This window comes from Salvelinus fontinalis, chromosome 11 (genome assembly GCF_029448725.1).
Source record: "Salvelinus fontinalis isolate EN_2023a chromosome 11, ASM2944872v1, whole genome shotgun sequence".
NCBI lineage: Eukaryota > Metazoa > Chordata > Actinopteri > Salmoniformes > Salmonidae > Salvelinus > Salvelinus fontinalis.
In genome coordinates, this window is record NC_074675.1 from 16714265 (window position 1) to 16727928 (window position 13664).

A 13664-nucleotide genomic window follows, 5' to 3' on the forward strand; every position below is an offset into this window, starting at 1 on the left:
GTCCCACCCCGACAAAGTGAGAATGAAATATCCTTGAAAGAAAAACTATGAATCAAAGGCGTTTTTCATCCAGCGTTTTTCTCACACAGAGAGAGAGGGAGAGATGGAGAAATGGACAGAGAGAGAGAGAGAGAGCTGCTGGAGGGCACTAGAAAGGACGTGTCCTAGATTAGCTCTCACACATCCTTCTCTCTCCCTCCTCCCCCCCTCTCTTCCCCCCAGCCACACAGACAGTGTGTGTGTGTGTGTGTGTGTGTGTGTGTGTGTGTGTGTGTGTGTGTGTTTGTGTGTGTGTGTGTGTGTGTGACAGGCAGTCTGTGCCGTGCTGTGGGTGCTGGCGTGGGGAGACACCAGCCATTTAGACATCTGTCAGCCGCTGATGAAAGAGTTCAATTCAGTGGAAAATCTCAGACAACCTTGTCTGGCGGATGGGCCGACAGGCTTTAACTCACATTTGTATTTGTGTTTGTGTCAGACCTGTTTTCCAATAGTATTTCAGGTATTTCATTTCAAATACTCAAATACACTCCCATGCATTAAACCCAGGTATTTGAAAGTAGTATTTAAAATAAGTATTTGAAAATACTTTCAAATACAATTTGGTCGATTCAAATAAAAAGATGTGTTTTGGGCTGTGAATTAAAAAATACTTTTACAACAAATACACCAGTCTTGTCACGTTCCTGACCAATTTCTGTTAGTTTGTTGTATGTGTTAGTTGGTCAGGACGTGAGTTTGGGTGGGCATTCTATGTTTTCTGTTTCTATGTTGGTTTATGGGTTGCCTGGTATGGCTCTTAATTAGAGGCAGGTGTTTGGCATTCCTCTAATTAAGAGTCATATTTAGGTAGGTGTTTTCACAGTGTTCGTTGTGGGTGGTTGTCTCCTGTGTCTGTGTATGTCGTTGCGACACACGGGACTGGTTTCGGTTTGTTTGTTTTTTCGGTTTATGTAGTCTGTTCCTGTTTCATGCGTTCTTCGTTATATGTAAGTTCTTATGTTCAGGTGCGTCTACGTCGTTTGTTGTTTTGTTAGGGTATAGTCGAGTTCGTGTTTTCTTTAATAAAATATGTCTTCAAACTCCGCTGCATATTGGTTCAATCCCTGCTCCTCCTCTTCTGATGAAGAGGAAGAGGAAAGCCGTTACAAGTCTCAACATCAACAGTGAAGAGGCGACTCCGAGATGCTGGCCTTTTAGGCAGAGTTCCTCTGTCCAGTGTTCTTTTGCCCATCTTAATATTTTCTTTTTATTGGCCAGTCTGAGATATGGCATTTTCTTTGCAACTCTGCCTAGAAGGCCAGCATCCCGGAGTCGCCTCTTCACTGTTGACGTTTAGACTGGTGTTTTGCGGGTACTATTTAATGAAGCTGGCAGTCGAGGACTTGTGAGGCGTGTGTTTCTCAAACTAGACACTCTAATGTACTTGTCCTCTTGCTCAGTTGTGCATCGGGGCCTCCCACTCTTTATATTCTGGTTAGGGCCAGTTTGCGCTGTTCTGTGAAGGGAGTAGTACACAGCGTTGTACGAGATATTCAGTTTCTTGGCAATTTCTCGCATGGAATAGCCTTCATTTCTCAGAACAAGAATAGACTGACAAGTTTCAGAAGACATTTCTAAGTGACCCCAAACTTTTGAACGGTAGTGTATGTGTGTGGGAGTGTGTGCTTCTGGCTGTGCGTGTAGTGTGACTACTTGTGTGTGTGTGTGTGTTGAGGTCCAGACTGCGGATGGCTGTGCAGCAGGGGAGGGTATTATGTTCTTAAATATCTGCAGAAGGAGCTGCGGGCATGTTTTCAGTAGATAGATGTTTTGGGGCCAGTTTAAAGCACAGCTCAGTGGTGACATTAGAGGCTCTAAGAGAAGCGGGCCCCCCCTAGCTATGTGTCCCGACCAGCCATCTCCACCCTCATTTCTCCAACCCCCCACCCACAGTCCCCAGAGCTTCATTAGCTGTTCATTAGAAAGAAAACTCTTACTTTAAGTTTTTGTACCTCTAAAAGAGCGTCCCACCCGCCTCCTTTCACTCATCTAAAGCTACTTGGCAGATTTGGGGAGGGGAGGAGGTACAGTATTTGTGTGTGTGTGTGTGTGTGTGTGTGTGTGTCAGAGTGTGTGTCAGAGTGTGTGGGATTCACTTAGGCATACGTCATGTCCCGACCTGTGCAGGTTTCAGTAAGATCTCCATTAACACATCATAGCACAAGCACAACACACGTGCATGGAAACACCATACACACACACACACACACACACACACACACACACACACACACACACACACACACACACACACACACACACACACACACACACACACACACACACACACACACACACACACACACACACAGCACTTGTCTGCTGCCAAAGCTGGAGGCTTCGAGAGAGGGGGGGGGGGGGTGGACAGGCAGGGAGTTGGCAGAGGAGAGAGGCTGCTTTTCTAAAGTGTGTCACTCCAATATGTGGATGGCAGTCTAGGCCTTTGTTTTGATGAATTTCGTGTTGGAGATGGGGGGAGTATAGGAGTACTATGCAGGGCTGTACAGAACAGCCACGTTTACAGTCACTACCACATTCTCTCCAGACTGTTCACACACAACGCCATACTCAAACATGGCAGCCATTCAACTGTTCCTGTGTGCGCCCTAAATCAATATGGCCGCTGTTCAGCTCTGCCAGCCGCTCTCGTCCAATATGGCCGCCGTCCAACTGCTGTGATTGGATCTCACCCTGTCAGGGCCTACAGTTTAGAGCGCAAGAATGAACGAGGGAGAGACAGAGAGCCAATATAAACATTGTTCTACTGCCTTTTACAAGAGAGGGAGAGACAGAGAGCTAACAAGCACGGATTGCTTTTTAGCTGAACTCATTTATTGCCTTGCCCTAAAGCGAACTGTGCTCTCCCTCTATCCTTTCCTCATCACTCCGTCCTCTCCTTAGCTTACCTCTCTGTCCATTGCTCTCTCTGTCCACCTCTCTACCTCCACTCAACGATAAAGCATTTATGGACTTTCTCTCTCTCCCACTACATCCCTCCAGCTCTCCCTCTCTCCCAGAGGAAGGTCAGTCAGTACTTTATTAAAGTCAAATTTAAACATATCCACAGTGCTGCATTGACTTGGAGATCTCAGAGGAGGCCATTTTAAATGAGTTAATCATGACCCCCCAAAACCGCTCAGTTGGATTTGATTATGGTGCTATTGATTCAGCCCTGTGTTCGTTTTAGAGTGTTACCTGCCTGGGAAAGGAGGGACAGAGGGAGGAGGAGTTGGCAGAGGGACAGAGGAAATGAGGGAGGGCGGTAATTTCACGTTCCCCTAATCCTAAAATGTTTAGAGCATGTGACGTATCATATCCGCCCTCCACCCTCATATCCACCCTCATATCCACCCTCATATCCACCCTCTCTAACCCAATAGGTCCATCCACTAACCAACAGAGGAAATACAGTGTACACACTTCCCTTCCCTCTAATCAAAAGGCTTTGAGAGCCTCAGAACAGCCAAGGCTGCAGCCTTCCAACACCCCAAGCAGGAGTAACCGTGGCCCAGGGGCCTGTTAAACCCAGAGGAGCAGCTAGAGACTTCCAGAACCTGGGAGGGGAGCCGAGACAAAATCCTATTGCTCTTCTATCACTCCACTGTGTTTAATATACACACAGGGACAGAGGACAGCAGCAGGAGTCTGGTAGAGGAAAGGCCCCTACAGCACACACACACACACACACACAGAATACATAATGTAGTCAGACACAAATGACACAAATAAGCATCTAAATGCAGTTAGTGACAGAGTAAAGGCCCACACACACACACACACACACACACACACACACACACACACACACACACACACACACACACACACACACACACACACACACACACACACACACACACACACACACACACACACACACACACACACACACACACACAGACAGCCACAGTGTGTGACGTGACAGTAATGGGAGATGTGCCCTGGTCATCACTGACACTGCGTGACAGCAGGGCAGCGTGGGCCGTGAACACACACTCACCCCTGTTAAGGTCTTTATGTTATGCAGTGCATTCTGGGCTTCAAGGGCAGCTTTCCGTGTGTAAAACGTGACAAAACAGCACCCTGGGAGAAGAGAGGGGGAGAGAGATGAACATGATAAGCAACCAAAAAAGTGTTCTTAATTTATTCATACATTTTTTCGTCATCCGTCAAAAGTAGGCTCAAGGAGAAACCAGCATAGCATTTAAATGAAGAAAACATTCATGATTTTAAAACAATTCAGCATTAATGAATTGAGTAACATTACTTCAGAATGACAGAGACACATCAAAGAGAGAGAAGGGGAGAGAGATGGAGAAACAGGAGCCAGTCAGAGAGAGAGAGAGAGAGAGAGAGAGAGAGAGAGAGAGAGAGAGAGAGAGAGAGAGAGAGAGAGGGAGAGAGAGAGAGAGAGAGAGCGCGAGAGAGAGAGAGAGAGAGAGAGAGAGAGAGAGAGCGAGAGAGAGAGAGAGAGAAACAGGAGCCAGTCAGAGAGGGGAGAGGGGAGAGGAGAGAGAAGAGAGAGAGAGAGAGAGAGAGAGTGAAAGAGAAAGGAGAGAGAGAAATGAGACAGAGAGAGAAGGAAAGGTCTAGTCATTATACGGTAGATGAGATAGTAATCTCCAGTGTAGGTAGCAGACAGTCCAGCTGTAGACCATTAAGCCACAGTCAGCAGTGTAAGGAGCAGAGGAACTGCTGAGTCATGTAGAATCACTGCTTTTCACACACTTACAGTTTTCAATTCTTCATTTTCTGAGACGTGTGTGAATGACTAGTCCTACTGTCCATCCATCTCACTTCCGTTATGTTGCACAGGTACAATGTATTTCTAACCCTACACCCTTTGAGAGGAATTGGTAGTATGCATTGGAGCTTGCTTTGCAGAGGGGTTGATGATTGCATTCCATTGGAAAAGGTGGCTTTAAAATGACCAGCATTTTCATATGGTGTTGTCTGTGTTTGGGATGGTTAAGGTCTTGGCCTAGCATGAAGGGAGTGCACTGGGATTTCCATAGAGTAGGGCTTGTGTATGGGCAGGTTTGAGCTTAGTGTAACAGTAGTAGTCTGTATTTCAATTCCCATAGCGTATAGCCTGTGTATGCGAGGAGCTAGCCTAGCATTAGCTGTGTGCTGTGATGCCCATGGTGTGGGGCCTGTGTATGCGAGGGGCTAGCCTAGCATTAGCTGTGTGCTGTGATGCCCATGGTGTGGGGCCTGTGTATGGACAGCTTTGAGCTTCGTATTAGCACTGTTGTCATTCCCATAGCGTAGAGGCTGTATGGAAGGGTTAGCCCAGAGTCTGGCAATGCATGTGTATTGTGGTTCCCAAAGCACACAGCCTATTTAGCTCTTATTGTGTTATCATAGGTATGGGGGGGTTAGCGTGTTAGTGGTGTGTATTGTGATTCCCTAGCAATAGTGTTGTATCAGCGTTGCTTAGCCTAGCATTAGTGTCTTAGCCTAGCATAGGCCTATTGTGATCTCCATAGCGTAGGGCCTGTGTATGGGATGGTAAGTGTAGTAGTAGTGGTGTGTATTGTGATTCTCATAGTGTAGGGCCTGTGAGGGCTAGGGATGTGGCGTGTGGTTGGCTGTCCCTGTTGGTGTGCTGTCAGGAAGAGGATCAAAGAACAGAGCATAGTTCTCACACACTAAGGCTGCGTTTAGACAAGGAGACCCATTTTTTCACTAATTGGTCTTTTGATCAATCACATCAGGTCTCTTCACATCAGATCTTTTTCAGAATCGGGCTCATGCACAAAACTAACGTTAGGCTCCGTGTTTTTAGCTTGCTACAGTACATAAATAGATGCGCTAGCCTATTTGCCACGTTATGACTGACTTGTGATCATTGCCCTTGCTAGTTTGATTGTATTGCCATTCCCATCCTTTAGTTACATTCGTCCGTTTTTGTCCAGAATATTGATTCGTTGAAACTGAAGTCCCGAATGGAGGCAGCAAACAATGTACCAGGCCAGCTGTGTGTTGGTGAATGATATGAATCATGCATTGAACTGCATCCATCTATTCTGACAACGATGCCTTAGACTTCAGCATGGAACGTTGAGTCAAATACAACCTATTTTTAAAACCTCTTACAAAGTTGGATTGTCGCATAAACTGGGAATTTTATATTTTTTTTATGATATTATGATTTTCTGTTTGTTTCATATCTGCAAAGTAGTTATAACTCTGTCAGTTCCACGTTAAACTTTAGGTCACCGGTTACTTTGTGTGCTAAACGTGAAATGTTTTTTTTGCAATGGGAAGTAATAGTCAATTTGGAAATGCTTAATGTTTTGTTTTTGTCTTCTTATGATTGGGACCTACTGGTTTATGGACTGCTTCTCCTTTAACATCATGCTGTGTGACTGCTGTCTTTCCATCGGCCCTATGCAGTGGTGTAGTGGTGCTTTAACATCATGGTGTAGTGGTGCTTTAACATCATGCTGTGTGACTGCTGTCTTTCCATCAGCCCTATGTAGTGGTGTAGTGGTTTCTGGAGACGTGGGTATACTAACATTTTGCCAAAAAGTTCTCAAACGGCCTGCCCAGCAAACGAAAGGACCCCTGTATTCCTGAATTTTCCTAGAGATTTTACAGATTTTTCACTCTCAGATTTTTCACTCTCAAAATAAAAAAAATATATAAATACAAAAAAAATACAAAAATGTGATGGTTTAAATTGACAACCATGTTTAAACCACATCAATCTGATTGGGTGGGCCTGTCAGGGCCTGGCTCCCCAGTGGGTGTAGCTCTGTCCAACCAGACCCAACCATGTCTACGCCCCTGATGCAAAAAGCACGTTGACAAATGTGCATCACAAATTGCCTACTAACCAACACTTCGGACTTAACTTTTTAAATACCTGGTTTGCATACCCATTGTTGCCTTAGTTACCATATACTGGTAGATATCATAAATTGAAATGTCTTTCCTACCCCACCCGCTACCGATGTCATTCTTCTGTGAGCTGCTCCATGCCAAAACACGGTGAGAGCTGCACACTTCCTGCCTGCACATGATATTCCGCTGAAACTAGGCTATGTGCTCGGCACACGAGGATACTTTACGCACGATTGCTCTATTGTACTGTAGAATTGATAAGTCGTGTACCTCCACTACACTACTTTGATACGCATCAGTAGGGATTAAGAAGTGAGTATACGCAATGTCCACTGAAAAAAAAGTGAGTGTACGTCTTATACCCGTGTATAGCCTCCCCTACACCACTGGCCCGTTGTGTTTTACTAAAAGTGCACTCTCCTACATGAGCGCGCAGGTATTACGGTTGATCTCCTTTCAGAATCACTAACCTGTCACACACTGAAGGCCTATAGGTTCACCACTGTACTAACCTGTCACACACTGAAGACCTATACGTTCACCACTGTACTAACCTGTCACACACTGAAGACCTATAGGTTCACCACTGTACTAACCTGTCACACACTGAAGGCCTATAGGTTCACCACTGTACTAACCTGTCACAAACTGAAGACCTATAGGTTCACCACTGTACTAACCTGTCACACACTGAAGGCCTATAGGTTCACCACTGTACTAACCTGTCACACACTGAAGACCTATAGGTTCACCACTGTACTAACCTGTCACACACTGAAGGCTTATAGGTTCACCACTGTACTAACCTGTCACACACTGAAGACCTATAGGTTCACCACTGTACTAACCTGTCACACACTGAAGACCTATAGGTTCACCACTGTACTAACCTGTCACACACTGAGGACCTATAGGTTCACCACTGTACTAACCTGTCACACTGAAGACCTATAGGTTCACCACTGTACTAACCTGTCACACACTGAAGACCTATAGGTTCACCACTGTACTAACCTGTCACACACTGAAGACCTATAGGTTCGCCACTCTACTAACCTGTCACACTGAAGACCTATAGGTTCGCCACTCTACTAACCTGTCACACACTGAAGACCTATAGGTTCACCACTGTACTAACCTGTCACACACTGAAGGTCTATAGGTTCACCACTGTACTAACCTGTCACACACTGAAGGTCCTATAGGTTCACCACTGTACTAACCTGTCACACACTGAAGGTCCTATAGGTTCACCACTGTACTAACCTGTCACACTGAAGGCCTATAGGTTCACCACTGTACTAACCTGTCACACTGAAGGCCTATAGGTTCACCACTGTACTAACCTGTCACACACTGAAGGCCTATAGGTTCACCACTGTACTAACCTGTCACACACTGAAGGTCCTATAGGTTCACCACTGTACTAACCTGTCACACTGAAGGCCTATAGGTTCACCACTGTACTAACCTGTCACACACTGAAGACCTATAGGTTCACCACTGTACTAACCTGTCACACACTGAAGGCCTATAGGTTCACCACTGTACTAACCTGTCACACACTGAAGGACTATAGGTTCACCACTGTACTAACCTGTCACACACTGAAGACCTATAGGTTCACCACTGTACTAACCTGTCACACTGAAGGCCTATAGGTTCACCACTGTACTAACCTGTCACACACTGAAGGTCCTATAGGTTAACCACTGTACTAACCTGTCACACACTGAAGGCCTATAGGTTCACCACTGTACTAACCTGTCACACACTGAAGGCCTATAGGTTCACCACTGTACTAACCTGTCACACACTGAAGACCTATAGGTTCACCACTGTACTAACCTGTCACACACTGAAGACCTATAGGTTCACCACTGTACTAACCTGTCACACACTGAAGGTCTATAGGTTCACCACTGTACTAACCTGTCACACACTGAAGGCCTATAGGTTCACCACTGTACTAACCTGTCACACACTGAAGACCTATAGGTTCACCACTGTACTAACCTGTCACACACTGAAGACCTATAGGTTCACCACTGTACTAACCTGTCACACACTGAAGGTCTATAGGTTCACCACTGTACTAACCTGTCACACTGAAGGCCTATAGGTTCACCACTGTACTAACCTGTCACACACTGAAGGTCCTATAGGTTCACCACTGTACTAACCTGTCACACACTGAAGACCTATAGGTTCACCACTGTACTAACCTGTCACACTGAAGGCCTATAGGTTCACCACTGTACTAACCTGTCACACACTGAAGGTCCTATAGGTTCACCACTGTACTAACCTGTCACACACTGAAGACCTATAGGTTCACCACTGTACTAACCTGTCACACTGAAGGCCTATAGGTTCACCACTGTACTAACCTGTCACACTGAAGGCCTATAGGTTCACCACTGTACTAACCTGTCACACACTGAAGGTCCTATAGGTTCACCACTGTACTAACCTGTCACACTGAAGACCTATAGGTTCACCACTGTACTAACCTGTCACACACTGAAGGCCTATAGGTTCACCACTGTACTAACCTGTCACACACTGAAGGCCTATAGGTTCACCACTGTACTAACCTGTCACACACTGAAGGCCTATAGGTTCACCACTGTACTAACCTGTCACACACTGAAGGACTATAGGTTCACCAGTGTACTAACCTGTCACACACTGAAGACCTATAGGTTCACCACTGTACTAACCTGTCAGACACTGAAGACCTATAGGATCACCACTGTACTAACCTGTCACACACGGAAGACCTATAGGTTCACCACTGTACTAACCTGTCACACTGAAGGCCTATAGGTTCACCACTGTACTAACCTGTCACACTGAAGACCTATAGGTTCACCACTGTACTAACCTGTCACACACTGAAGGCCTATAGGTTCACCACTGTACTAACCTGTCACACACTGAAGACCTATAGGTTCACCACTGTACTAACCTGTCACACACTGAAGGCCTATAGGTTCACCACTGTACTAACCTGTCACACACTGAAGGCCTATAGCTTCACCACTGTACTAACCTGTCACACTGAAGGCCTATAGGTTCACCACTGTACTAACCTGTCACACACTGAAGACCTATAGGTTCACCACTGTACTAACCTGTCACACACTGAAGGCCTATAGGTTCACCAGTGTACTAACCTGTCACACACTGAAGGCCTATAGGTTCACCACTGTACTAACCTGTCACACTGAAGGCCTATAGGTTCACCACTGTACTAACCTGTCACACTGAAGGCCTATAGGTTCACCACTGTACTAACCTGTCACACACTGAAGACCTATAGGTTCACCACTGTACTAACCTGTCACACACTGAAGGCCTATAGGTTCACCACTGTACTAACCTGTCACACACTGAAGGCCTATAGGTTCACCACTGTACTAACCTGTCACACACTGAAGGCCTATAGGTTCACCACTGTACTAACCTGTCACACACTGAAGGACTATAGGTTCACCACTGTACTAACCTGTCACACACTGAAGACCTATAGGTTCACCACTGTACTACCCTGTCACACACTGGAGGTCTATAGGTTCACCACTGTACTAACCTGTCACACACTGAAGACCTATAGGTTCAACACTGTACTAACCTGTTACACACTGAAGGCCTATAGGTTCACCACTGTACTAACCTGTCACACACAGAAGGCCTATAGGTTCACCACTGTACTAACCTGTCACACACTGAAGGCCTATAGGTTCACCACTGTACTAACCTGTCACACACTGAAGGACTATAGGTTCACCACTGTACTAACCTGTCACACACTGAAGGCCTATAGGTTCACCACTGTACTAACCTGTCACACTGAAGGCCTATAGGTTCACCACTGTACTAACCTGTCACACACTGAAGACCTATAGGTTCACCACTGTACTAACCTGTCACACTGAAGGCCTATAGGTTCACCACTGTACTAACCTGTCACACACTGAAGGTCCTATAGGTTCACCACTGTACTAACCTGTCACACACTGAAGGCCTATAGGTTCACCACTGTACTAACCTGTCACACACTGAAGACCTATAGGTTCACCACTGTACTAACCTGTCACACACTGAAGGTCTATAGGTTCACCACTGTACTAACCTGTCACACACTGAAGGCCTATAGGTTCACCACTGTACTAACCTGTTATACACTGAAGGCCTATAGGTTCACCACTGTACTAACCTGTCACACACTGAAGGCCTATAGGTTCACCACTGTAATAACCTGTCACACACTGAAGACCTATAGGTTCACCACTGTACTAACCTGTCACACACTGAAGGCCTATAGGTTCACCACTGTACTAACCTGTCACACACTGAAGGCCTATAGGTTCACCACTGTACTAACCTGTCACACACTGAAGGCCTATAGGTTCACCACTGTACTAACCTGTCACACACTGAAGACCTATAGGTTCACCACTGTACTAACCTGTCACACTGAAGGCCTATAGGTTCACCACTGTACTAACCTGTCACACACTGAAGGTCCTATAGGTTCACCACTGTACTAACCTGTCACACACTGAAGGCCTATAGGTTCACCACTGTACTAACCTGTCACACACTGAAGACCTATAGGTTCACCACTGTACTAACCTGTCACACACTGAAGGTCTATAGGTTCACCACTGTACTAACCTGTCACACACTTAAGGTCCTATAGGTTCACCACTGTACTAACCTGTCACACTGAAGGCCTATAGGTTCAGCACTGTACTAACCTGTCACACACTGAAGACCTATAGGTTCGCCACTCTACTAACCTGTCACACACTGAAGACCTATAGGTTCACCACTGTACTAACCTGTCACACACTGAAGGTCTATAGGTTCACCACTGTACTAACCTGTCACACACTGAAGACCTATAGGTTCACCACTGTACTAGCCATGTCTATAATAGATATAAAGGCTGTTAAGAGACTGATTTAATGTTTCAAGAAAGGAGTGTATATATTTGGCCTGGTGAAGCAGTTTTACATTCTGACTCGGGGAAAAATTCCGAGTCCTCACTGTCCGAGACAGATTCAAGACCGAGTGCAAATGTATCCGACACAGAAACAAGGCCGAGACACTCAATAAGTGAGTTCACTGTGAATAGCATCCCTCTCTCTCAACATTTATATGAAGGCCAACAAGGCATAAAACACACCACACACACTACACTAGAGATGCACACACATGCAGGCATGCACAAACCACACAGAGGAGAAAGAAAATATACACACACACACACACACACAAAACGCAGAGAGAGGGGAGGGGGGCGTAGCCAGTGAGAGGAATAGAGATTAGGAGAGAGACTGTGTTCATAAATGCTTTATATCTACTGAAGGAGCCTTTTGACTGCACAAAAAACATGTGGCCTTCTCATGCTGTCAATAACAACATCCACAACCACAGGTCCACACCATCATAGTAGACAGAGAGAGAGGGGGGGGTAGAGAGAGGTGGGTAGAGGGAGATGGGTAGAGGGAGGGGGGTAGAGGGAGGGGGGTAGAGGGAGGGGGGTAGCGAGAGGTGGGTAGAGAGAGGGGGGTAGAGAGAGGTGGGTAGAGAGAGATGGGTAGAGAGAGGGAGTAGAGAGGGGTGGGTAGAGAGGTAGGGTAGAGAGAGGTGGGTAGAGAGAGGGGGGTAGAGAGGGGGGGTAGAGAGGGGTGGGTAGAGAGGTAGGGTAGAGAGAGGTGGGTAGAGAGAGTTGGGTAGAGAGAGGGGGGTAGAGAGGTGGGTAGAGAGGTGGGGGTAGAGAGAGGTGGTAGAGAGGTGGGTAGAGAGAGGGGGATAGAGAGGTGGGTAGAGCGAGGTGGGTAGAGAGAGGGGGGTAGAGAGGTGGGTAGAGAGAGGGGGTTAGAGAGAGGGGGTTAGAGAGAGGGGGTTAGAGAGAGGGGGTTAGAGAGAGGGGGTAGAGAGAGGGGGATAGAGAGGTGGGCAGAGAGAGATGGGTAGAGAGAGGTGGGTAGAGAGAGGTGGGTAGAGAGAGGTGGGTAGAGAGAGGTGGGTAGAGAGGTGGGGTAGAGAGGTGGGGTAGAGAGAGGGGGGTAGAGAGAGGGGGGTAGAGAGAGGGGGGTAGAGAGAGATGGGTAGAGAGAGGTGGGTAGAGAGAGGTGGGTAGAGAGAGGGGGTAGAGAGAGAGGGGTAGAGAGAGGGGGGTAGAGAGAGGTGGGTAGCGAGAGAGGGTAGAGAGAGAGGGGTAGAGAGAGGGGGGTAGAGAGAGGTGGGTAGAGAGAGTGGGTAGAGAGAGGGGGGTAGAGAGAGGTGGGGTAGAGAGAGGTGGGGTAGAGAGAGGGGGTAGAGAGAGATGGGTAGAGAGAGATGGGTAGAGAGAGGTGGGTAGAGAGAGGGGGTAGAGAGAGGGGTAGAGAGAGGGGGTAGAGAGGGGTGGGTAGAGAGAGGGGGGTAGAGAGAGGGGGGTAGAGAGAGGGGGGTAGAGAGAGGGGGGTAGAGAGAGGGGGTAGAGAGAGGGGGGTAGAGAGAGGGGGTAGAGAGGGGTGGGTAGAGAGAGGGGGGTAGAGAGAGGGGGGTAGAGAGAGGTGGGTAGAGAGAGTGGGTAGAGAGAGGGGGGTAGAGAGAGGGGGGTAGAGAGAGGGGGTAGAGAGGGGTGGGTAGAGAGAGGGGGGTAGAGAGAGGGGGGTAGAGAGAGGGGGGTAGAGAGAGGGGGGTAGAGAGGGGTGGGTAGAGAGAGGTGGGTAGAGACTGGGGGGTAGAGAGAGGGGGGTAGAGAGAGGGGTAGA

General features: G+C 47.1%; 1 protein-coding gene across 28 annotated transcripts in view; it reads right to left on the reverse strand.

Moving 5' to 3' along the window:
- The window catches only part of LOC129865183 (CUGBP Elav-like family member 2), a 200414-nt gene that overhangs the window by 50457 nt on the left and 136293 nt on the right, over nt 1-13664 (reverse strand). For all 28 annotated transcript variants that reach the window (XM_055937713.1, XM_055937725.1, XM_055937720.1 and 25 more), the window contains one exon: nt 4040-4122. In XM_055937713.1, coding sequence (XP_055793688.1) covers nt 4040-4122 — 83 coding nt within the window. The remainder of the gene's footprint in view (nt 1-4039; nt 4123-13664) is intronic.